At 38.6% G+C, this 26,991-nt stretch overlaps 1 protein-coding gene and 1 pseudogene across 4 annotated transcripts in view; one reads left to right on the forward strand and one right to left on the reverse strand.

Moving 5' to 3' along the window:
* Positions 1-26,991, reverse strand: part of RBPMS (RNA binding protein, mRNA processing factor) — a 188,936-nt gene that overhangs the window by 92,933 nt on the left and 69,012 nt on the right. For all 3 annotated transcript variants that reach the window (XM_082375076.1, XM_082375074.1, XM_082375075.1), the window contains 3 exons: positions 17,243-17,320; positions 14,333-14,371; positions 12,995-13,057 (listed from right to left, as the gene is read on the reverse strand). In XM_082375076.1, the coding sequence (XP_082231202.1) occupies positions 12,995-13,057; positions 14,333-14,371; positions 17,243-17,320 (180 nt within the window). The remainder of the gene's footprint in view (positions 1-12,994; positions 13,058-14,332; positions 14,372-17,242; positions 17,321-26,991) is intronic.
* LOC309619458 (geranylgeranyl pyrophosphate synthase pseudogene) lies at positions 1,081-5,605 on the forward strand (annotated as a pseudogene). Its single transcript has one exon. The product of its transcript is annotated as a geranylgeranyl pyrophosphate synthase pseudogene (transcript).

Raw genomic sequence — 26,991 nt, forward strand, 5'->3', positions numbered from 1 at the left:
TGCCATCTTTACCAATAAGTTACTTATTTGGTCCTCAAAGTCACTTATTAACACCACTACAGATAAATCGATCCGTGGGTGGGAAATCTGTTCTCCGATGAATACAGCAAAAATACAGAAATTAAAAAAGGACGGTAGCATTTGCTCCTTAAACCTGTTTTTAAAAAAAACTCTTGCTTAGACCATCAAATGGCTTGTAAGCTCTTTCCAACCAAGAATCTGGGGCTTAAGCAAGAGTTGGTTGAAAAGAATGTAAACAGTGAAGTCCAAACTTCGGAAGTTCACTGCAAAGTACTTCCTGTGCTGCACAGGGATCCAAAATAAAGCGTCAAAACAGATCTCGCCTCCGAGCAACTTTAATCCGCACTCTTCCCCCGCTTTAATGCATCAACTCAAGGCCACTTACTGGTTATCTGACAAGGCAAAGGCTGAATTTCTCCCTCTCTAAAGGGCTGCCTAGACAAAAAAACTTTAAAGAATCTCACTGGCTGTTAAATAAATTAGTTTATACGGAATTGATGTGCGGTTCTTTGGTTTGCAATAGATTCAACTGGAACCGGAAATGGAGAAAGACATGCATGGTTAGCTTAATAGGATAAAAGGGAGATGAGAATGTGCTTGTTGGGCTCACAATATTTTGAAGACTTGAGAACATTAAGGACAACACTGTTACTCTGTTTCGCTAAAAAACTCCAAGGAAGGACTGATGAAATCAACTTCATTAATCATACTATAATACAAATCGATGTATAAAAGTACTCTGAACCCAGGAGAATTTGGGATTCCACAGAAATTATTTTTAAATCAGTCTGTAGAAAAGGGGACCTAAGGAATTAAAACCAGTTCCTTGTGTAAGTCATCATCACCATCAATTATCAGAATTTTTACCATTTACTGAGTTCTAGTGGCTTTAAAAATACCTATCTCATTTAATTTGATCCTCTCACCTTTTGTGATAGGTACTGTCAGAGTCTTAACGGGAGAAAACAACTTTGGATTAGTAAGTGGCAAAATCTGGATTTGAGCCAGGTCAGTCTGACTGACACCTTTATTTATTACACTGCCTTTGACCAGAAAGCCCCTCAGACATGATAAGTGGTTACCAAAAAGACACACTTTCCTTGCCCTCCTCTCAGCTGCAATTTAGAGATTCAGTACCTTTTCACAGGTATACATTTAATGTTATGCACAAATACAAAAAACCACCCTAATAAATCAAATACACACCACATTTTTAATATCAGTGAATTAGAATTCATTCTTAGGGTTGTGTTAAGTACGTTTTTAGAATTTGGTGAAAGGCCCCACAGATAAACCAAGAAGACAGAGTGGAGGTTGGCAAAAATCAACATCTTACCGTGGACTTTTCTAAGCCTATATAAAAGACTTTCCGTTTCTCCTTTATTCAGCATTCTAAGATGTGTAAAACAGGCAGATTCTCTTTCATAATGTGGCTGTTTGCTTTTTTCATTGAGGTGTATCTATGACCTGTAACTGTGAACAGTCTTTTTCCACCTTCTATTCAATTTTCCTTTATTTGCACATTACATTGGCCTTCTAAATGAACACCAAAATTCTATGAAAAATTACAGTGTAACAATCCCATTTACTGTCACATCAAAAAAGAAAAAAATACCTCAGAATAAACCTACCTAAGGAGGCAAAAGACTTGTACTCAGAAAACTGTAAGATACTGGTGAAAGAAATCAAAGATGACACAAAAAGATGGAGAGATATACCATGTTCTTGGATTGGAAGAATCAATATTGTCAAAATGACCATAGCACCCAAGGCACTCTACAGATTCAATGCAATCCCTATCAAATTACCAATAGCATTTTCCACAAAGTTAGAACAAAAAATTGTACAATTTGTATGGAAACACAAAAGACCCTGAATAGCCAAAGCAGTCTTAAGACAGAAAAATGGAGCTGGAGGAATCAGGCTCCCTGACTTCAGACTATACTACAAAGCTGCAGTAGTCAAAACAGTATGGGGCTGGCACAAAAACAGAAATATAGATCAATGGAACAGGATAGAAAGTCCAGAGATCAACCCATGCACGTATGGTCACCTAATCTATGACAAAGAAGGCAAGAATATACAATGGAGAAAAGACAGTCTCTTCAATAAGTGGTGCTGGGAAAACTGGACAGCTACACGTAAATGAATGAAATTAGAACATTCTCTGACACCACACACACAAATAAACTCAAAATGGATTAAAGACCTAAATGTAAGACCAATACTATAAAATTCTTAGAGGAAAACATAGGCAGAACATTCTCTGACATAAACTGCAGCAAGGTCTTTTTTGATCCACCTCCTGGAGTAATGAAAATAAAAACAAAAATAAACAAATGGGACCTAATGAAACTTAAAAGCTTTTGCACAGCAAAGGAAACCATAAACAAAAGGAAAATACAACCCACAGAATGGGAGAAAATATTTGCAAACGAAGCAACCAACAAGGGATTAACCTCCAAAATATACAAAGAGCTCATGCAGCTCAATATCAAAAAAACAAACACCCAATCAAAAAATGGGCGGAAGATCTAAATAGATATTTCTCCAAAGAAGACATACTGATGGCCAAGAGGCACATGAAAAGATGCTCAACATCGCTAAGAATTAAAGAAATGAAAAACAAAACTACAATGAGGTATCACCTCACACTGGTCACATGGCCATCATCAAAAAAGACTACAAACAATAAATGCAGGAGAGGGTGTGGAGAAAAGGGAACCCTCCTACACTGTTGGTGGGAATGTACATTAGTACCAGCCACTATGGAGAACAGTATGGAGGTTCCTTAAAAAACTAAAAATAGAGCTACCATATGATCCAGCAATCCCACTCCTGGGCATATATCTGAAGAAAACCATAATTTGAAAAGATACACGTACCCCAATGTTCACTACAGCACTATTTATAATACCCAAGACGAGGAGGCGACCTAAATATCCAGCAACGGAGAAGTGGATAAAGAAGATGTGGTACATACAGACAATGGAATATTACTCAGCCATTAAAAAGAATGAAATAATGCTGTTTGCAGCGACATGGATGGAACTAGAGATGGTCATACTGAGTGAAGTAAGTCAGACAAAGACAAATATCATTTGATATTGCTTATATGTGGAATCTTAAAAAATGGTACAAATGAACCTTTTTACAAAACAGAAAGAGAGTCACAGATGTAGAGAACAAAGCTATAGTTACCAGGGGGGAGGGGGGAGGGATAAATTGGGAGATTGGGATTGACATGTACACACTATATATAAAATAGATAACTAATAAGGACCTACTGTACAGCACAGGAAACTCTACTCAATACTCTGTAATGGCCTATATGGGAAAAGAATCAAAAAAAGAGTGGATATATGTATATGTGTAACTGATTCACTTTGCTTTACAGCAGAAACTAACACAACATTGTAAATCAACTATACTCCAATAAAAATTTAAAAATTATACTATAATAATGTGTGAATTCTAATTTTTATTCCTACTTTTGAAAGTGCAGAAACGCTTTTATACTTTGCCTGTTTTTGCTCCTTTGTTATAAACATTCTGCTTGAGTGAGTGAATTCTTTTCCATCTAAACTTATTTTCATTTCCCATAATACATTTCTAACTTTATTCTTTAAATTCTGTGTATTTATTCATCCATTCACTTTTGAGCAATATCTTGTGTCAGGCAAATAAAGAATAAAATAGATTAAAATGGTTTACACTAGGAATTTTCTACCCAACTGTATTTTCCAGGGAAATTATCTGGATCTTTTAATTTTAAAACATTAATCTTTAGGGACTTCCCTGGTGGTCCAGTGGGTAAGACTCCATGCTCCCAATGCAGGGGGCCCAGGTTTGATTCCCTGTCAGGGAACCAGATCCTGTATGCCACAACTAAAGATCCTGCAAGCCACAACTAAAGATCCCATGTGCTGCAATGAAGACCCGGTGCAGCCAAATAAATAAATAAATAATTTAAAAAATAACTTGCCCACTATGGCTAGAAAACAAAAACTTACAGCCTTTTATGCAATGTCAGGGTTACTCAAGGTACCCCTTAATTTTTTCAAATTGTTTTCTGCTGAAATTTACCACTACATTTTTAGAAGAGAAATTCTAGTCTTAAAAATATAGTTCATGGGATGGCGCATTTTCTGGCACCGAGTAATGCGCTGTTGCTGCCAGGTGAGGAGGGCGGAGAGTTCTATGGTGAAGTGAGGGGAGGGATTCATGCAGGCGTCCGGGGGAGGTTTGTTCTGAACTATAAGGTGGGAAGTTGATGCTGGGTACTGCTACTCACGGATCCCCAGCATGAAAGTTGTGATATTATCCTCGAACCATCAGCTTTGAAATTAAAAAACGGAGAAGATTCAAGAAACAGCCCAAAGAATTCTTCTAGAACCTTACAAGCACTTACTTCAGTTACCAGGTAAACAAGTGAAAACCAAACTTTCACAGGCGTTTAATCATTGGCTAAAAGTTCCAGAAGACAAGCTACAGATTATCACTGAAGTGACGGAAATGTTGCATAATGCCAGTTTACTCATCGATGATATTGAAGACAACTCAAAACTCCGACGTGGCTTTCCAGTGGCACACAGCATCTATGGAATTCCATCTGTCATCAATTCTGCCAATTACGTATATTTTCTTGGCTTAGCGAAAGTCTTAACCCTTGATCACCCAGATGCAGTAAAGCTTTTTACCCACCAGCTTTTAGAACTCCATCAGGGACAAGGCCTAGATATCTATTGGAGGGATAATTACACTTCTCCCACTGCAAAAGCACTTTTCCTTGTTGCAAAAGACAGGTGGACCATTTGTATTAGCACTAGGTCTCATGCAGTTGTTCTCTGATTACAAAAAAGACTTAAAGCCACTACTGAATACACTTGGGCTCTTTTTCCAAATCAGGGATGATTATGCTAATCTACACTCCAAAGAATATAGTGAAAATAAAAGCTTTTGTGAAGATCTAACAGAGGGAAAGTTCTCATTCCCTACTATTCATGCTATTTGCTTGAGGCTTGAAAGCACCCATGTGCACAATATCTTGCGCCAGAGAACCGAAAACGTAGATCTTTAAAAATACTGTGCACATTATCTTTCTCTGAGAACGTAGGTTCTTTTGAATACACTCGGAATACTCTTAAAGAGCTTGAATCTAAAGCCTATAAACAAACTGATGCATGTGGTGGGAACCCTGAGCTAGTAGCTCTAGTAAAACACTTAAGTAAAATGTTCAAAGAGAATGAATAATATTAATAAGCCATTCTTGATTAGGCCTGATAGGTTAGTTGACTTTTTTTTTTTCTTTTGGTCTTTTAGCCTATTACCTTTTTTAAAATTTGGACCAAGCTGTTAGTCTCCAAAAACTGAGTGATAGTGGTGATGTGAGTGAGGTTGTTTCAATGTAGAATCCCTGTGTACAGATAATCATCATAGTACCAAGTTGAAGGAATCAAAAGGAGCCACATTTAAATAAGTCTAATTTGAAGGTCAGAATGTGCTGTGGTGGGACGTTGTGGCCAACTCTGCCATGCTTGTTCTGTTGATTCTGTCAATAAAGAAGACTTCAGCTTCGGCGGTGGGGGGGAGATTTATATATATATATATATATATATATATATATATATATATATATATATATATATATAGTTCATGGTTTATTTTTATAAATATTAGCCTTTTTAGACAGATTTTATCATTTTTAAGATTCTAGACTAATGTTCACTAGAATTCTGTTTTATTTCTTATCCTCCTATTCCCATGTTTCTAATGCATGAGATATATTTTCCATATCCTAGAAGGATTTACTCTATTTCCTTGCCTCTTCTTATTTTTACGTACAAAAAAATCCTTGACTATTTGTGGTTCTCTCATTTTAAAAAATGTTTCCATGTAATAAGTATTAAAGTCTACTGAAACAGCAAGAAAAGTTTGCATTTAATTATAAAGAAAGAAATGCTGTATATATGTGTAAGGAAATAAGAATAGAATAATTAACAAATGCCCTGTCAAGATAACCTATTCCACTTTAAGGGGGTTAAGTCCTACCCTACTCCCCAAGGCTTTAAAATGTTCTAATGCATTCTAATTACAGAGTAAGACAAAGGGTTTCAGCTTTGTGGACCAATAGTTCAAATCTGTGTAGATAATCAGAAACATAAAAGCCAATGCTGAAGGGAGATCCATAGCCACTTGCCATGATGATGGTTTGATCATTCACTAAGGAGTAAAAGAGTAATTTTACAACAAAGACAGTGACTTAAGGCACCAAAATGTGCTGCGCTGCAGAACAATCAGTAATGTACATGGCCTAGGGAGTTCTTTGGTTCTAAAACTAGCCTGGCTTCCTTACGGAAAGGAATCCTAGCAAATAACTCATTCTTTGCACTTCAGGTTCCATGAACACTAACTGTATTTTCTACTTTCATTTACAACAGGGGCAAATACCTTCTCAGCGTTTCGAAATGCCTGAAGAACCATGGAGTAAGGGCAAGGTCAATACAAGATAGCATTTTAAAAAGAGAGTCTAGATAAGTTTAAACAAGTAGATCCTTGAAAAAAGGCCACAATGCAAAGTCTGAGGGCAGTTTCACACAGCCATGTAATATGTGATGAACTATTTTACCTAGGGAAAAGCTGGGCAAACTTGAGATCTCCACATATACTTGTCATTAGAATACAGACCGGTTTACGTGTGAGAACCTGTGGTTCTTCCTGCCAATTTCCTTGGAGAAAGGATGACGCTAACACTTCCAGCTACTTTTCCTTCTTCAAACTTCCTTAGGATTTCTTTCACCAGCATTTTATTTCCTGCTTTCCTATGTGAATGCTTAATAGATCTAAATAACCTACTTTTCTTCAGGCAAAGACTCTAATTGGGAATTCAGCAAATTCCTCACGTTCACCTTCATTTGCTCTTTCAGAACCACTTTTAATTTATGTGCTGCACCATCCTAGAGAGATTTTATAACAACCCCGAGTTGCAAGAAAGAGCAGAGCACAGCACTCCTTCCCCTGCAAAAAAGGGGCTATTTCAAAGTTCTTGGAGGGGGGCTAGCCGGATCTAAGCTGTTTGTCAAGCTCCAAAGTGCACAAAGTCGTTGAGAAAAAGAGGAGAGTCCATCAACCCTGCATTATGGCGGCTCTAGACTGACGCAGGCACAGTCCCCAACCCAGTGACATTAAATGGCTGCTTTAAAACTGCAAGTCAAGAGTAAGCAGTTATAAACAGATTTAACAGATAAACACTAGATCAGACTCATGATCTCATCTGGCAGCCCTGCATATTTCCCATCCAAAAGTCCCAGCTGGGATCACAGTAATTGGGTCTCTTCAACCACTTTGAGCTAAGAGAAATTTAGGGAGAAATTTTTAAAACTGATAAGAAACATATTGACATGGTGCCTGGTGAACAGGGAGCTGAGACAAGCCATCTGGATGCTTGTGTATGTGAAACGTTTTGTTTAGTGGAAATAATTCATCTAACCCGCAAGCTGTACAAATATTACAATAAAACGTCCTGACTTGCACAAATTGTCAGAAGAACCTGTGCTATAGGAACCAGAGACTGTAGTCTAGACTTCTGTTTCTGTGTGGCCAATACCTGTTTCTCGAGTACCCTGGTATTCCTCTGTACTCAAGAGTTTGTACCAGGACTTTATGGCTACATCTTTTCACTGAGAAAGTATATTCATGGTATGGGTTCACATTTAGAACATTTGCAAGTGTTTTTGCTTGGTAATTTCCCTTTAACGCTCTTGGAAGTAATACCCTTATTTCACAGATGAGAAACCTGGTATAGGAATAATAAATTTATTATATACAAGTGTTTTAAAACTCAGTAGTTGGAGAGCTCAAGCTATTCAACAAAACAAATTATGCACAAGGCTGAATCATTGTGATATAAATAACTACAGTGTTTACTTCAATGCCAGGAATTTATGGAGATGGAGAAAACTACATTTTTCTGATTATGTCAGTCTTTTCAACATGTGACACTACCAAGTAACTTTTCAGCATGCTTCTTACAAACTAAAGATTTTTTTAAAAATTCTTTTTACCTCACACTATTGAATAAATTTCCTCAGTAACCAAGAAATAATTTAGTACTATATATCCTCAAGACCTCTTCATTTTCTGCTTATTAAGATGACTGCCATCTTTTTCCTCTTCAAAACCAAACTGCTTTTTTATCTTTAATTCTAAGTCTATTCAGACCTTAAGAAAACACCTTTCCTTCACGCCTGGCATAATGTATAAGAGAGAATACAAAGCCCAAGTCTTATCTTATTAAATCAATCATCCAAGGCTTGGGTTTTTCCCTCCTTTCTTTTATGAACAGGTAAACTATGTAAAGGTAACACAATTCTATTACATAGAACTGCCATCACAGAAAAGAAATGTTACTAATCCCCATTAAAAGAAACTATTTTAAGTCATATGGGGTTTCAAGAGAAATCAAATCTACTACTGAAATTAGTCAAAAAGTATTTATCAAGAAACCAATGACCACTTCACACCTAGTAGGATTGCTATAATTTAAAACAACAAGTATTAGTGAACACAGGGAAAACTGGAATTCCCATACATTGCTGGTGGGAATGTAAAATGGTACAGCCAATATGGAAAAGTTTGGAGGCTCCTCAGAAAGCTAAAAACATAAATACCATACGACTTAGCAATTCCATTCCTAGCTTTATGCCCAAAGGAATTGAAAACCAGGGACTCACGCATATTTGTACACCAGTGTTCACTGAAGCATTATTCTCAACGGCCAAAAGGTGGAAACAACCCAAGTGTCCACCAACAGACGAACAGATGAACAAAATGTGGAATATCCATACAATGGAATATTATTCAGCCATAAAAAGGAACGATGTTTTGATATCTGCTACAACATGGATTAATCATGAAAACATCATGCTAAGTGAAAGAAGCCAGACACAAAAGGACAAATATTTCAATAGCTAAAATAGGCAAATTAATAGAGAGAGAATATAGATTAGAGGTTACCAGGGGCTAGAGGAAAGGAGCAATAGGGAGGTATTGCTTAATGGTTACAAAGTTTCTGTTTGGGATGATGAAAAAATAGAAATAGACAGTGGGGATGGTTGCACAACATGGTAAATGTATTAATCCCACTGAACTGTACACTTAAAAAGATCATTAAAATGTCAAATTGTTATATATATTTTATATATTCAAAAATAGCAACATACCCAAAATCATTGAATTAAATACCTTAAATGGTTGAGTTATAGCTCAATAAAGCTACTTATAAAAGAACCCAATAGACTTGAGGGTGCCATGATAATTGGAGATCACTAACATCAGTGAGTCTGGATTGAGAGTAAAGCAAATTATTGTGACAGCCTAAGCAATGTTTAGTTGTGAAGGCAATTTGTAGTAATGCACAGTTTGCAGCAGACTTCTTTAGTTCTTATAAATTTATAATAACGCCTATGATAAAACCTAGGCCAATAACAACTATTTAGCTCTTTTTTTTTTTTTTTAATATTACATTCATGGTAGAGTTTTATTTATTTATTTTTTTGGCTGTGTTGGGTCTCTGTTTCTGTGCTAGGGCTTCCTCTAGTTGCGGCAAGCGGGGGCCACTCTTCATTGCGGTGCGCGGGCCTCTCACTATCGCGGCCTCTCTTGGTGCAGAGCACAGGCTCCAGACGCACAGGCTCAGCAGTTGTGGCTCACGGGCCCAGTTGCTCCGCAGCATGTGGGATCTTCCCAGACCAGGGCCCGAACCTGTGTCCCCTGCATTAGCAGGCAGATTCTCAACCACCGCGCCACCAGGGAAGCCCCAATAACAACTATTTAAAATTAGGGGAGGAGGGCTATCGATCAAAATGGCACATATACTCAACAGGCCACACGTAACCTTTTTAAATACTTTACACGAGTGAATCTCAAACACCAACGTGAGACAAAGCCTGTCATGGAAGTGTACACAAGCAGGAAGCACATCAGGCCTGCAGATCTCATGTGTTAACTACAGTCGTTCTTACTTATGAAAACACGATTTCAGCTACACAGCAATGGCAACACTGGGGTTTTCATAGTCGGCAGGAAGAGCCAGAGATGGTTTATTCCCGCCTCTGCTCGGGCCCTTACTGCCAGGCCTGCCTTCCTGTGTGTGTTTCTTCTTAAAATTTCCACAAATCAAATTTTTACTAAACCAGACTATAACTGTCAATATCACTGTACTTGATTTACATTCCAAAATTATAAACAAATCCTAAAAATAATTTGATAGTTTGGATTATCAGCTCCCCCTTCCATTAGCATGGAACATGGAAAACTGCTGGTATAGAAATTATAACTGTGTGTGAAGGGTAAAGGATAGGTTAGATAGTTTGCTGTCAGGTTAAAGAATGGATGGGGTTTCTAGTCATGTGGATTAATGGGACCACAGATAACCTGAAGGGAAGTCTGGGTTTGGGTTATTTTTAGCTTAATTTGAGAGTTTTTGCTATAAAACCAAAATATACTGTATTTACTTTAGAAGATTTAACGAACACCCTGATAAAAGTTCAATGTTACCACTTAATTCAATCTGAGCATGTTTTTCCATAAAATTATCAAACTGACTAAAGCATACTCCAAAAATGGAAGAAAATAAATGGATTTAAACATCATTTAAAGTCATTTTGGGACAAGACTTAATACTAATAACTGAACCAGACAGGAGCCAAGACAGGGCAACAATAAGAAGAGAAGCTCTAAACATGGACAAGTGGTTTTTAACACTGTGAACTGCTCCACATAGAGGAACTTACTGGATTGAGGCTTACGTTTCTCAATAGTGGAACAAAACAAAACATTACAACATGGAACTTTCCCCCAAAGGAATGTGAGGAAAAGCTTTTAAGAGAAGCTGGATGAATGACATGAGGAAAAAATTTTGTAATGGCTATGAGCATCGGATGTTTTTAATTCACCAAGTTAGAAAAAATGATCGTGAAAAGAGCATGTTGGGTCACAGAGATGTGTCAGTTTCATGATTAAATACATTATCCTGAATGGGCCCATTTTCTCTGCAGAGATAAGAAACCCTGCTCCACGGTCATGTACCAAACTTTACTGCGGGCATTGTCCTAGACAATGTGATTAAAATAGTCTGTCATTGCAGCAACATTCCATGGAACAAGCAAACAGCAAGAAGTTACATAAAGTAGACAGAACTAAGACACAGGAGGCTTCCTTCTAGCTGTAGCTCTAAACCTGTACTTTCTGACTGAGCCATCCATCCTCTCTGGCCTCAGTTCTCTTAACTGAAACAGGACAGTTTCTAAGGGACAAAAACCTCTAATACTTTTATATAAAAGTTAAAAATATCGAGAAAGAGATGACCCAGGACCTTAATAGATGCTCTAAACTCACAAGTCAACCTCTGAGCAGAAGAAAGCTCAGGTATAATACTCCACAGGTAAATCTTAAGAGTTACTCTTCTTCGGTCCACAGAATAGAGCAGAACGAGACCTGTTTCACTTGGAGTTCTTCCCAAGTTATTAATATATGAGCAACAAACACTGAGCCTAAAACCAGACCTTAGGACAAGACAGCATAATGATCTGGGGCCAGTTGGCATAGGAATGGGCTTAAACACCTCTATCACAATGTTACTGCATGTCTCAATACCGGTTATGTGTAACGATACAACCCTCAGTACTAAGAAAAAGTGAAATGATGTTATTAGCTATACTCTGCCTAGTAAGGCAAGGAAACACAGTTTGACTATGACCATTTAAACATCTAAAAAATAAACTTCTGTTAAAAAAAATCAAGCTGTAAACAACCCACTGTAAAAACCTACTGTCTTTCGGACAGTGGGTCAGTGACATATTTCTACACAGAACAGAGACAATGAAAGGCAATGGAAAGCCCATTCTGTGAACTAGCTTCAGCTGCTGTTATTTCCTTTATAAGAACAAGAAAAAGAAGCTGGTGAAAACTTCAATTTGGAAGGACCCAGAATATTTCTGCATTTAGAAAGATGCCTCCTGGGGGAATATAAATTGGTGCAGCCACTATGAAAAACAGTATGGAGGTTCCTCAAACAACTAAAAATAGAGTTGCCATATGACCCAGCGCTCCCACTCCTGGGCATATATCTGGGCAAAACTATAATTCAAGAAGATACATGTACCCCCATGTTCATAGAAGCGCTATTCATAATAGTCAAGACATGGAAACAACCCAAATGTCCACTGACAGATGAATGGATAAAGAAGATGTGGTACACATATACAATGGAATAGTACTCAGCTATAAAAAAGAATGAAATAATGCCATTTGCAGCAACATGGGTGGACCTAGAGATTATCATACTAAGTGAAGTAAGTCAAACAGAGAAAGACAAATATCATATGATATTGCTTATAAGCAGAACCTTAAAAAAATGAACCTACTTACAAAATGCTTACAAACCAAATACAGGTATCTCTATTCAATTATAGTTGACTATCTTTTATTATACCACAATGCAGAATGTCTTCTGGGAAAGCAGTATATGCAAGTTTTTAATCAATCAGAATAAAGACTACAACCTGTAAATTTGTTTGTTTGTTTAAGCCACATACCTTAAACAAAAACCTCATGTGTTAAGGAAAGCCAAGATTTTGATCTATTCTTGACTTCGGCTTAGCCACTGAGAGTATAATGATGGCCAAACTAAACTGTACACCACCATAGGATGTGACTGGGCTGAATAAAGACCCACATCATCAGGTATTTTGAGCATTACAGTAAAAGCTAGAGAAGAGCAAAGTGTTATTTAATAGTTTGCATGTCTAACCACAATTTTAGGAAAAATCTCTTCAGGGGGCTAATTAATTAATCCCTTCCTGTTAGATCGAGCAGTCATATTCCTTCCATTTGATTTCCTGTCCAAAGAGGTTCTATAACTTCCTACCACCTCATAAGGAAACCCCCAAAGATTAACATCATTAGTACTTACATTCAAAGCATTCTTTGCAGCTTCTGCTTCTGAGCGACTGTCAAAACTGACAAAACCTACGGGCTAAGGAAAGAAAAAGAAATATGAAGAAAACAATATCAGGGGATGTCTATTTTTCTGGGTCAAAGGTGATATCAAACTGAAGAGCTAAGATACAGAAATCACCACAGGCAATGGGTAGAAACAAGAAAGCCAGTCCAGAAGAATCATGACTCAGTGGCTTAGCCAAATTTCTAACATGAATCAAAGGGATTGTGAGGGTGGTTCTTCAAGGGCACAGCTGGAGATTTAGAGAATCATAAAAAAAAAAAATCTAGAAGGGGCTGGAAGGTGAGCAGCAGTGAACAAGGCAACAGAGGAAAACTTGGGTGGAAAGGCTCTACTTTCCTAAATTGAATTCACTGTACCTCAGTTTCTTCATCTTTTAAAATGGAAAGAAAACCGAATCACCTTTTGGTACACTGTAAGTGCAAGGGATATAATGACACAATGATAAAAGCCCTGTATTCTCACTGCATGATCAAAATTATATCATGAACATTTTAATCTCAAATCCCAAGGGATGCCTTTAAAAAGCTGTGTGTTTAATTAGGTGTATAAACCATACTGTTCCAACTAAAGAGAGGGGTCACAATTCCTTTGGACTCAGTATCCTTCAGTCCAGAAGGATGGTAGCAACATAGCTTATTCTCTGATGAACCAGAGAATACCTTATTGAGAGATGAAAAGTGACCCAGAGAGAGGATGCTGGTTGCTCAGCATTTAAAAAAAAAAAAGCACATAGCTACAAATATTCAAGACACTTGCAGAAACTATCAGGGTCATTGGTTACTACCTCCATTCTGTACCTTTTATGCTCCATTCTAGACCTGAGACTCTGCCTGCGGTTATTAAGGGTTTGAGAGACAGCCTGATTCTTCATCATCAAATTCCCATACCGATCGTGAATGAAAAGTTTGCCTGTTTAACTTTATTAAAAACAAAAGAACAAACAAAAAAAAACACCCAGGAAAGAAATGGCAATAAAAGTGAATTTGGATAATAATCAATAATTTCTTTTGAATATATAGATCAATCCCAATATAACTATGCCGGATGCATTATATTTACCTTGCTTGAGGATAGTCTCAGACACTCTAGCTGCAGGCTATGGAATTAGGAATCACTTTCCTGTGCTAATTCCTAATCAATCTCACCCTTAACTTTACAGCAACAACAAAAAAAATAAAATCTTAATGGAAATAAAAAAAGAATGTCGAGCCCTAGTAACATTCCTGAAGAAAGCCAATCCAAACTTCTGTGGAAGTGATCATTTATGTGCAAGTCTGAAATTCTTACCTGCTTAGATGTGAGCTTTATAAGAGAACCCTCGTAGCCCTGAAAATAAAGAACCAAATTTAGACCAGAAATAAAGAGTAATAGGAGAAAAGAGCAATTGTAATAATAGCATCCTGCTCAAGTGAAAATGAGTCCTTTATGACTACTGACCAACTCTTCTCACAAATGCCTGTTAACTGGGAAAACAAATTTTATACACACATACATGCATGCATGATGTATACGCCAATCTTTGCATACTTGGGCCTTAAAAGAAATCAAGCCCTGAAATTCATGCACTTATGTTTCTTATCCCTATATATTTTCATGAAATTCAGAAAAGAAACATAAGTGCATGAATTCATGAAAATATATAGAGAAAAGAAACATAAGTGCATGAATGGACTTATGCATAGGAAAATGGCGTCTATGTCAACAGCAGGTCTTTTTCATTTTATGGAACTAGGAGAGGGAAGGGGATAAATTAAGTTGGGAAGGTCAGAGTATGTGATGACTTGGTCATATATTTGCTATAAAACAATAAAACATTAAGATCGTACTTGGTAGAACTTAATGAAAATTTCAAAACTTCCAGGAAAGGTTAAATAGGCAGTGATGCTAATATTGGTTAAGTTCTTTTGCTTATTTATTGCAGCTGTCAGTTTTCACATTGGTATTCTGATTGGAAGATGCGAAAATTCCCTGTTGGCTTTTTACTCCAGCTCATCCTCAAGGAAGATGGAAACATTCCTTTCACTCCCTCCCTTAAGCCCTCCTGGCTCCCCAGGATAAGGATAACAAAGTCTGTTTATTTCTGAAAATAATCAATGACTGTTAGCTTGCACTGATGGATGACACAAGAGGGGAAAAAACAACACTTGACATGATTGACCACCGCACGTATCGGTGCAGAGACAGATTTGCAGACGAGGGTCAGACTCCGGGGACTTTAATTAAAAGAGGGTTGGTAGGAATGTACCAGGGTCCTGACTTCAGCGTTTGGGTTTCTGGGCAGGATGTTGGGATTGATTCATCCTCCTATTTTCCCAGCAGAGAACTATGTTACTAATTAGCTACTGTAAACATTTTACCTCAAAGGCCTTGAGCTCTTCTAGCCAGAGAGGTCGTGATTCACAGTCCTGCCTCTTCCTTTTTCAAGGTGCTCTCACTCTCTGAAAAACCTGAAGGTTTAAACACCCTGAAGGCCTCAGAGGCAAAGGACAAATGGATGTTTCACTCAAGTAAAAGACCACTAGTAGGGATATACTGTCCTCTCAAGTCACAAAAAGAGAAGTACTATCAAATAATAGTTCAGATGAGGGATGATTGCTTGGGTTTGAATCCTGGCTGTGCCATTTATTATGTGTGTAAACTTGAGCAAAATGTATTCAACTGCTCCAAGTTTCATTTCCCTTATTTGAAAAAAATGAGGCTAACCCACTTTAAATGACTGTGATGAGAATTAAATGAGATAATTCTTAAGGGGCTCGCTGGCTAAATCTCTCTGTATGTATACAAAAACATAACTATTTAGTCCTTTACAAGGATCAGTTAGCTTTAAAAAGTCCTCATCCTACAAAAGAGACAGACAGTAAAAACTACAACCCTGCAGAAGAAACTCGGGAAATTCTATAAAGCTGGCACTCTCCCCACAATACCTTCTCTTTCTTTCCCACTTCCTCTAGCTAACCTCATGGCTAACCTTTCTGCTTCCCTCTGTGATGTCATCATTATTGTTGCATTAAAAGGAGAGCTGTCAGAATGGAGTTATGTCCATTATTACACGGTGCCTTTGGGGCACATAAACTAGACTGTTTTATCTTTGCTGGTTTTAACTGGCTGCCCGCTCAACCATCCTTCTCGTTCTACTACCCAACTGTTCTCAGCTGTCACATCCTACTCTCTCCCCCTAAGAAGCGAGATACTGTACCTCAACCTGTCTTGCCTCTGTGGCTGGGGTCCTGCTTCAAATCAGGATGGATCTTTAACCAGCAATCAAGATGGCCCATCACGTGATCGTAAGTGTGGCCCTGGCCAGGCACTGTTGCTGACATGTCCTCAGCTGACGTGACCAGCCCAGACACAGGCCCTGAATCTGTCATGACTTCCAGGTTCACTCCTTGAGAGGCAAGGCCTTCAGCCCACATCATGCCGAGTCCCAGCTGCCTCCTATCCTCCAAAGGCTAACCTTCAAGGTTTCTCCTTGGAGCATGGTTATTTCAGCTTTAGTTCAATTTCCTGTTAAATTTTCAATCCCAGCTACATTAATTATCTCTAAAGTAGTTCTACCTTGACAGTCACGATGGACAGACAACTTGCATTAAATATTTCACTAAGCAACAGGAAAGATTTCCCTCAGCTCACACCAAGCAATTCTTTAAAATTCTGTTTTACTGTTTTTGCAACTTTGGACATTTTGCCCATGGAAAAAATAATGGTGTTAGGTTCCCAGTCTAGTTCATAAAAGCCTACTTAACCTATTATGTCTCCAAAGAATAGTACTAACAGCAGTATTTCAACTGATAAGGAACCTCCTAGGGATAGGGCTTGACTTTTACTGCATTTGAAATATAAATACAGAATAAGTCATGGATAATATTTTTGGTGATCTGTACTCAGAAGAACACCCCTAATTGGCAAGAGGATAAACAGGGAGGACACTGAAGCTGTTCTGTAGAACAGAAACAGACGCATGTCCACGTCAGTAAGAGACTTCTCCAGATTAGCTACTGGGAGGACAAAAGGCGGTTTCAGTCTTTCCAAAGTGAAAACATATATTAGGACTGAGTTGTCAAATCTCCTTTACTCACTAACCTTTTAAAAAACAGTGCTTTCACAAACATTTCATTTCTTTCTCCAAAAAGCCCCATGAAGCTTATACACACACACTCTTTGTCTCCTTTTACAATTTCTGAAAGATAGAAGAGGTACCTTAAATGGTCTGAAAAGCAGATACAGCTCCCGAGGTTTGATATCCAGAGGGAGACCACTGACAAAGAGAGTCCGGACCTGGAAGATAAATACAAGAAGTGATCAAGGGAGTGGACAGTCACAGAATAGCCTACCTGAGACCCCCAAAACACATTTCTTCAAATATTCCTCGACTCCTACCTAATTCGTGCTCTTTCCATGACGCAATGATTACTCTAATGTTAAGATGCCATTAAGCCAACTCTTGAGTAGCTCTGTGTGAATTATCAGCGTGAATCACTTCTAGCTGATTTAAATTTACAAACTGACTTCTCCTTTCCTAGCCATCGCCTGGTTCTAAAAATGTGAGGGGAAAAGAGGGTCCATGATTAAAACATTAGCTTAAGGAAAACAAAAATGCCATGAGGACAGTAAATCTACCACTCCCCTCAGCGCTAATCAAATGAACACAGAATGTGGTTCAAAAATACAACTGAACCAATTTTTTTCTCCTACTTGTCTTGTCATTGCTTCCCTCATTGGCATTGATAATTACAGTAATTTTAATAAATGTAGAAGTTTATTAAACAATTGAAATGCATCTAAATAGTAGCCAAATGCATAACCCTGTGTCTGTTCAGTTCTGAAACAGCAGGACAGACTTGGCTGTACCGTTAAGGCCTACGGTACAAAATACGTTACTTAATGTGTGCTAAAATACAGAACACAGATGACATTTCCAGCTGGGAGGATCAGAGTAAACGTGTTGGCATCTGAACGGAAACTTCAAGGATAGGTAGCATTTTACCACATAGATATAAAAAGGTGAGGTGGGGAAGAGGCACAGGCAGAAAAAAAGCATTAACCAAGGCAATGAAGAGGGGGCTGATAGCACAGTGTATTCCAGGAGAAGGGGGAGCCAAAAGTGAACAGGTAGCGGAGAATCAAACCAAGGGGGGGTATCACGTCATCGGCTCAGGAATATGGTCTTGATTCAACAGGCAAGGAGTAAACACTGAATCATCATCACCATCACGTTTTGTTTCTACTTATTTTAGTGAGTCTTTAGTCAGACCCACCCCCCAGCTTTGAGATACATTTGACACATAATATTAAGTTTCAAATGTACTTTTTGATCTAATAAACTTTCATGTACATTTCAAAATGATTACCACTACAGCATTAGCTAACACCTCTATCATACCGCAAAATTACCATTTCTCTTTTTGCGATGAGAACATGTAAGACCTCCTCTCAGCGACTTTCAAGTACACCTATAATACAGTACCTTAAATATACTCACAATACTGTGCATTAGATTTCCCCCAACTTGCTCAGCTTCTAACTGGAAGTCTGTATCCTTCGATCAACATCTGCCCATTTTCCTCACCCTCCAGATCCAGGGAACTAATTATCCTACTCTGTTTTTATGAGTTCGGGTTCACCCCCATGTTTTCTATTCCTCTTCTCTACTCAAGCTGATACAACATGATCGAGTTCCTCATTAGAAATCACGTTACTACTCAAAGGAAGAAAAAAAAAATCAACGCTCAGTTGTAAACCATGTATAATTATGGAAGATTTTTCCTCGGTGAGAAATACGGAGAATATTTTCTAGACTCCTAACACTTTCCATTGATTCTGGCTTGAAGAAGCACAAATTAGCAAGCAAGACCCTTTGGTTGATCCAGCACAGTATATGGTAAAACGTCATGTCATTTGCATGTAGGTGTACAATAAACACTACGATCAAGTAAACAGCCCCAGAATCATGACTGCCTTTTTATTATTTGCTTCTTTGTATTTTAGACAGCTTTGTTGAGGTATAATTGACATATAAACTGTACATCTTGCTTTACAGTAAGTTTTGACATATGTATAACCTGTGAAACCATCACAGCCGTCAAGATAATGAACATATCCATCACCCCCCAAAAAGTTTCCTTATCTCATGCTCCTTTCATCTTCTTTCTACCTTGTCCTACTATCCTCATCCCCAGGCAATCACTCATCTGCCTTCTGTCACTACAGATTAGTGTGTATGTTCTAAAGTTTCATACAAATGGAGCCATAAAGTAGGTATCCTTTTTCGTCCGACTTCTTTCACTTTAGCATAATTATTTTGAGATTCATCCACGCTGCTGCATGTAACAATAGTCTATTCTTATTTCTGAGTCGTATTCTGTGGTATGAACACATCACAGTTCATTTACCCATTCACTTGTTTAATGAGACATCGGGGTTATCTCTCGTTTTTGGCTTTTACAGATAAAATGACTATGAACGTTCATGTATCGATTTGTACAGGTCTTTGTGTGGACGTATGTTTTCTTTCTTCTCGGATAAATAGCTGAAAATGGAATAGCTGGATGATATGGTAGGTATATGCTTAAACTTTAAAAAAACTGCCCTTCAATTCCTTGTTTTATAGCCTAGAACATGATAAATGTTCTGTGTGTATGTAAAATAAATGTATATTCTGTTGCTGTTGGGTACAGTGTTTTATAAATTTCAATTAAGGTAAAGTTTGTTGTTCAGTATACCTTTTGCCACCCCCTTCTCTCTCAACTTTGCCAGTGATAAACACTCTTTCCAAAGAACTTTCTTTATCAAAGCTGCTAAGGCTGAATTACTGACAACTGCCGAAGACATACGCAAGGGAATGCTGCTATCCTGTGTGCCCTCTCTGCTATCCACATCCCTCTTCCCACATTCCAGAAAGTGAACACCATGTGTTCTACTTGGCTGCTCCGGCCACGATAACCTGGACAGAGAGGGAATCCCAGCTTCCACTCATTCAGATTCTGTTGAGTGCCCATTGTATCCGGCACTATGCCAGGTGCTGAATGGATTACAGAGAGTTCCATGGACATAATGATAAGCAGATCCTGTGTTTTAATCACTGTAGTACCATTTGTCAAGCAGGGAAGCTTAGCCATGTGACAGGTATCAATTAGGATCTGGGGAGTTAACTCAGGAAATTAACTACCATTTATAGCACTATTCTAAAGAAAAAGGCTTTAGAAACTTGCAAGTCAAACAATTTATCAAAAAAAAAAAAAACAACCCACTAGAAATCTGGGAGTTAAACGAAAGATTACTTGATATAAATTAAGGTTCATCTACATCCATAAAATGTATTATGCAACCAATAAAAATTATGTTCAAGGAAAAAGTACATTCAGTTTTATTCTATAAAACAAAAAGCCAACACATGCATGTATATGGAAAGGGGGAAAAATACGCTGTAGGATATATATGCCAAAAGGTTTCTATCTACATTACTTAGTCCTGAATGGTAGAATAATAACTGATTTTTCTTTTTTTTTGGCTGTGCCGTGTGGCACGCGGGATCTTGGTTCCCCGACCAGGGATTGAACCCACGCCCCCTGCAATGCAAGCACAGAGTCTTAACCACTGGACCACCAGGGAAGTCCTAATAAGAGCTTCTGAGGTTTTTTAATAGCTTATTTATATTTTCTATCTTTCTATAATAAGCATGTTTTAGAGACTATAAATGTATTGTTAGGTTGAGAACAGCCTACATTTTTATTACTTTATTTAGGAAAACATAAATAATGTCAATATTTGTATCAATAAAAATTGTGAAGTTTATAGAGAAAACTTTTTCATATATTTCAGAAGTAGAAGGGCTTCCCTGGTGGCGCAGTGGTTGAGAGTCTGCCTGCCAATGCAGGGGACACGGGGTCGAGCCCTGGTCTGGGAAGATCCCACATGCCACGGAGCAGCTGGGCCCGTGAGCCACAATTACTGAGCCTGCCGTCTGGAGCCTGTGCTCCGCAACAAGAGAGGCCACGATAGTGAGAGGCCCGCGCACCGCGATGAAGAGTGGCCCCCGCTTGCCACAACTAGAGAAAGCCCTCACACAGAAACGAAGACCCAACACAGCCATAAATAAATAAATAAATAAAAAGTTTAAAAATAAATAAAATAAAATAAAAGAAAGAAATTTAAATTTAAAAAAATGTGCTTAAACCAAAAAAAGTCAACCTATTTAAAAAAAAAAAACTATAGTCCCTGGTGCCCCAAAAACAAAAACAAAAACAAACAAAACAAAACAAAAAGATATTAGGCTAGTAGGTTGGCTGGATTCTTTCATTTCTTTCAGTTGGGGGTGGCAGAACCCATATAATCTCTTTTGTTCTCCAAATATCATGAATGCTACTCACTGCACAAAAGAAAATTTATTTCTAATATCCACTACGCTAATTAACTATCTAGTGTAGATTGAGATGATATTTGAAGTGCCTGCCTTAGTGCCTCTGTAATCTAGATTCCTAGTTATGTTCTCCAAGTGCTCACTAACCTCGTCTTGGGGTCTAATTAAAGTTAGCCTACATACACATATAAATCACACTACTTATTCTGAAGAATTTTGAAGTATATTAGTACCTAGTTGTCCAATAGGCATCTTTCTCCCTATTTCTGCTTCTTCACCACTCACAGCTCAATCCACTCTCTGCTGGCTTCTGTCTCATATCCAGTGAACTGGTTCTAAGGTCATTAAAAACCTTCGTGTCAAAAAATCCAAAAACAACAAAAAAACAAAAAAACAAAAAACAAAAAAGTAGAAGATTCTTATCTCAGTATCTCAACAAAAAAACTGTTAAACATAAAAAAAAAAAAAAAAAACCCACAAAATAAAAACTGAACTGATAGGCCTAAATTTGCCTCTCGCCCATGGATTAAAAAGAGACTCAAGGCCACTCTGTTTTGTTCATCAAATTAGAGGCAACTAAGATGTCTGGCACTTTATTTACAAATGGACACGAATTACATTTCCTAGAATCCAGTGAAGCCCATTATTGTCTCAGAAACCTGTCAAGACATCTTATCTCTCAATGAAGAGCTATTCTCTCCTCTGACAGAACAGATAGACTGACTAGGAGAAATAACTCTTAAATACTTACATTATGAAGTTATGAGGACAACTAAAGGTCTCTTAAATCCAAATGCTTGGAATCTATGTGTTCTGAATCCTTTCTAGATCTCCTCAGACTGGGAAACTTCATTAAGTTTAAAAAAAAAAAAATCACAGATAATGAATGGAAAAAAAACCTCTTCCTGAATATCTAATTCATGCTTTTCTATGGTAACTGGGACCTAAAATCACGGGGATGTTTTAAAACATTTTAGTTTCCCTACTCTTCTCACCACCACTCGTTTTATCTGAGCCAGTAAATAGTAAAGCACTTCTGGGTTTGCCTTTGCTATGTCTATGGAAATCGCAAAGGTTAGACATGATTTTTTTTTTTTTTTGGCCGTGCCGTGCGGCATGGCGGATCTTAGTTCCTCAACCAGGGATCAAACCCGTGCCCCTGGCAGTGGAAGCATGGAGTCCTAACCACTGGACCACCAGGGAAGTCCCTAGACATGATTCTTTTTTTTTTTTTTTTTTGAGAATCGATTGTTTAATCCACATTGATTGATAGTAAATCAGATAGATGAGAGGAAAAAGGCAATCTAATTCTGAATTTAATTGGCCATTCGGTTTAGTCAAATACCATGTGACTGCACGTGTGGACATGTAAAAGACATCTGCTCTGTCTGCTGGATTCCCTGATTGCCAGCAGTGCCAGGCAACAGCCTCTGCCTGAGGGCAGAAATACGTGCAAAGAGCCCCAAGTATATGCCCACCAACAGTGCAGGAGGGTTCCCTTTCCTAGACATGATTCTTGCTTGCAGGGAGCTTACTGTCACTGAAGGAATATGCAGCTTTCTGTGACAAGAGAAAGCTGAGCTCATTCACAGAGTAAACAATTAGAACCCAAACAATGAGATAAAAGTTTGTGACATGTAAGATCCATGATCAAATACTCAGAAAAAAGCGCCCCAAAACAAATGAATGATGCCAAATGAACTTTGTCGCAGGTCAATCGTTTTCCAGGGCAACCCTTAATTTAACAGCACTGTCTATGGACACAGATGTGCCTGGCACTCTGCCTTCAGCGTTGCAGATGTTTACTTTATCAGACACATGGCGAAACACATTTCTTAGTCAAGGACACAACATGCCTCATAGAAGTTCAAGATGTGAAGCTGCTGACAGCTCTGTCCCAAAGGGACGCTAATGGATTCTGTGGGTGTACCTCCAACTTCATTTCTACCCCAACAGGACTGAAAGAATAAATGCTAGGAGAAATCATCCTGTGCGGGTCAGGAAGAGTGAAGGCCTTCTTGGCTCAGCCATTATCAACCATTCCTGCAGAGGCCACAGTTACATTTTGGATAACACCAGCTGTTGTATTCTTAAATGGCACTGCCAGCTCCCACGGGGAAAGACAAGCCACATTTCAGTGACTGACTTCTAAACTCTAATTCAGTAAGTAAAGTCACTGTGTCAGTCTTGGGCTTTCCTGGACAGAAAGGCCAAGACAGGCCCTGAAATGGAAAACGCCCTCCCTTTAACAAAGAACACGCATGATCTTGTAGGTAATCTAGACATTAAAATAAAAACCAATAGACAAATGCTTATTAATTTCAGTATATAGTAGAGAATAATCATGCACACTTTTCAGCAAGCGGCCACATGCAGTAAACACACAGTGTCCCAAGACTATGGGCATTTTCTGTGGACATTTTAATCGTTTATAAAAAGGTCTTAGACAGCATCTCTAGCTGCTATGAGCTGACCTCTTGAGGATCCTCTTAAATTCTAGGATTGGGAAAGGCAACTTCACATTTTCTAATGACTCATGAATAACTGTATAATCATTTATTTGAAATATCCTAAAACCCATGGGGGTGCTTCTATGATCATCTATCCTCTGCAAACTTTCTCTCCACCTATCCACATTCTCACACATACAAATGTAGACTCCAAAAGCAGCTTTCAAATGGGTTTTATGTTTAAATCATTCTGTTGGTGTAACTGTTTTTTGAAACATGCAAGTGGATTCCCAGGTAAGATCTTGCAGTGGGCATTTTAGAGGGTGAAAGTGCTTTTCTACGTAGTGTGTAGTACAGTCCTAAGCACACACTATAAAATTTTCCCTTGATTTTAGAAATCTACAGAGTAACACTGTATTCATGGGAAACAGTAAGTGTTTGCTTGTCAACGCCTCTGGTGATGACACGGCAAACAAAATGAGGTGATCATACTTCCCAGTCACAAGCATATCAGTACAGTTACAACATCAAATGATAAACACTCATGTGACAAAAAGGCAGAAAAAATTAACGTTGTTAAGAGACAGAAATTTAGATGAAAAAGAGAAATGAGACAAAAAAACAAGGAAGAAAAATGAAAAACAGACGAAATCGCATAAAAATCGCAGACATAAAAAGTCATAAACGGACCACAGAAAATTCAGCACTGTGCACCTATTAACAAGGAGAGAATGATCAGTACATGGGAAAGAGTAAAATCACTCACATTTCTACTAATGACGACTGAAACGTACTTTTGTTTGCTTAAATAAGTCCCATTTCAAAGGTAAATGAGTAATTAACAAAAAGTTTGAGAAAATGCTCAAACTCTTGCATTTAAAATTTAAACATTTAAAATGGTGAGTAGATATCCTTATGTACTGATATAGAACAAGGTTTCTGATTATTAAGTAAAAAAGCAAACACCAGAAATTGCCCCTAATCCCACTAATTCTTTCAGTGTTTTTAAGTACATGCTCAGGTAAAAAAAAAAAAAAAAGGTACTAAAAGAATATATACCTCATTAACTATTAAGTTAATAGTGGGGAGGGAAGGTGGGATTACAAAGAACTTTCATTTTATATGTTTATACCCTCTGGCATTTAAATATTTATCAGCATAAACGATTTCTTAAAAAAAAAAAAGAACAAACACAAGCCCAAAAAGATCTCCTTTCTTTGAAAATATAAACCTTGGGTCCTTCCCATCCACTCTTGTCCTTAGAAATTCTCATCTTCTGCCTGTCCTTGCTCCATAGGGACAAACTTGATCTAGTAGAAATATACATTTACGTAACTTGCTTCACATTTCAATTCTGACCATCAGTGAGTGTTTCTTTGTACTTACTCTAAAAATAAAATCTAACCCAAAAAAGGGCACCAGTGCCTCTAAGGTAAAGCCCTAGGAGCGGGAGCCTCCAGCCTAGCTTCAGTCAAAGGGGCGTTCTTGCTTTGTGATAACCTACTTCTCACTAGGACAAGAACAGAGGAATCACTCACTTTCCAACATCCAAGAAGTGCCTTATCTCTTCTGAGACCATGAAATAAACGTGGTTCAGGGGCAGAGATGTTAAAAGGAGCTCCACGTATGTGTGGCAGTATAAGTCCCATAGAGCTGGGTTGTTTAAACACACGAGGCTGGGGCAGGGGATCTGTGTGTTCCAGAGCCCTGTAAGTTTTACACTCTGGTTTAATAATAATAATAATAAGACTTCTCTGGTGGCGCAGTGGTTGAGAATCTGCCTGTCAATGCAGGGGACACGGGTTCGAGCCCTGGTCTGGGAAGATCCCACATGCCACGGAGCAACTAGGCCCGTGAGCCACAACTACTGAGCCTACGCGTCTGGAGCCTGTGCTCCGCAACAAGAGAGGCCGCGATAGTGAGAGGCCCGCCCACCAAGATGAAGAGTGGCCCCCACTTGCCACAACTAGAGAAAGCCCTCGCACAGAAACAAAGACCCAACACAGCCATAAATACATAAATAAAATTTTTTTAAAAAGCAAATAATTAAAAATAATAATAATAAATTATTTTATTCTTTTTAAATAAAGTGTAAGTGGATTTAGTTCTTTGCTTATTCTATAAGCACCAGCTGAAAATCCAAATTGCAAGACTGAAATGAACCACGCTGAGGACTGCTGGTCCTCTCAGTTCCAAAGAAGGTTTTGCTGGCCTGCTATGATTTCCCATTCGTATCTTCTTTTTTTTTTTTTAAATACATTTATTTATTTTGTTTATTTATTTTTGGCTGCGTTGGGTCTTCGTTGCTGTGTGTGAGCTTTCTCTAGTTGCGGCGAGCGGGATCTACTCTTCGTTGCGGTGCGCGGGCTTCTCATTGCGGAGCATGGGCTCTAGGTGCGCGGGCTTCAGTAGTTGTGGCGCATGGGCTTAGTTGCTCCGCGGCATGTGGGATCTTCCTGGACCAGGGCTCGAACCCGTGTCCCCTGCATTAGCGGGCAGATTCTTAACCACTGCGCCACCAGGGAAGTCCTCCCGTTCGTATCTTGCCACCACAGAAATGGATTACCACAATCACTAAAATGGCCTTCCAGGTATTTAATTCTGGTTGCAGCTCAGCAGAAACTGACCAGCCTTTGGCCAAGCTCCAGTTTCTTCGTGGCATTGGCTTCAAGATGGAACAGGTGGTCAGGTTCCTTCTTCCTGACAATGGCCACCTACTGGACTTAAAGACTTGCTCCTGGGCTTCCCTGGTGGTGCAGTGGTTAGGAATCCGCCTGCCAATGCAGAGGACACGGGTTCGAGCCCTGCTCTGGGAAGATCCCACATGCCGCGGAGCAACTGAGCCCGTGCACCACAACTACTGGGCCTGCGCTCTAGAGCCCGTGAGCCACAACTACTGAAGCCTGCGTGCCGAGAGCCCGTGCTCTGCAACAAGAGAAGCCACCACAATGAGAAGCCCGCACACCACAATTAGAGAAAGCCTGTGCGTAGCAACGAAGACCCAATGCAGCCAAAAATAAATAAAATAAATAAATTAAAAAAAAAAAAAAAAAAAAAGACTTGCTCCTTTTCTAGTCCTGAGAAAGTATGTTTTGGTTCAGGAGGCCAGGTTGCTACAGACACCAAGGACTGACTAACCA

The sequence above is a fragment of the Balaenoptera borealis genome, assembly GCF_965194805.1.
Source record: "Balaenoptera borealis genome assembly, chromosome: 21".
Taxonomy (NCBI): Eukaryota; Metazoa; Chordata; class Mammalia; order Artiodactyla; family Balaenopteridae; genus Balaenoptera; species Balaenoptera borealis.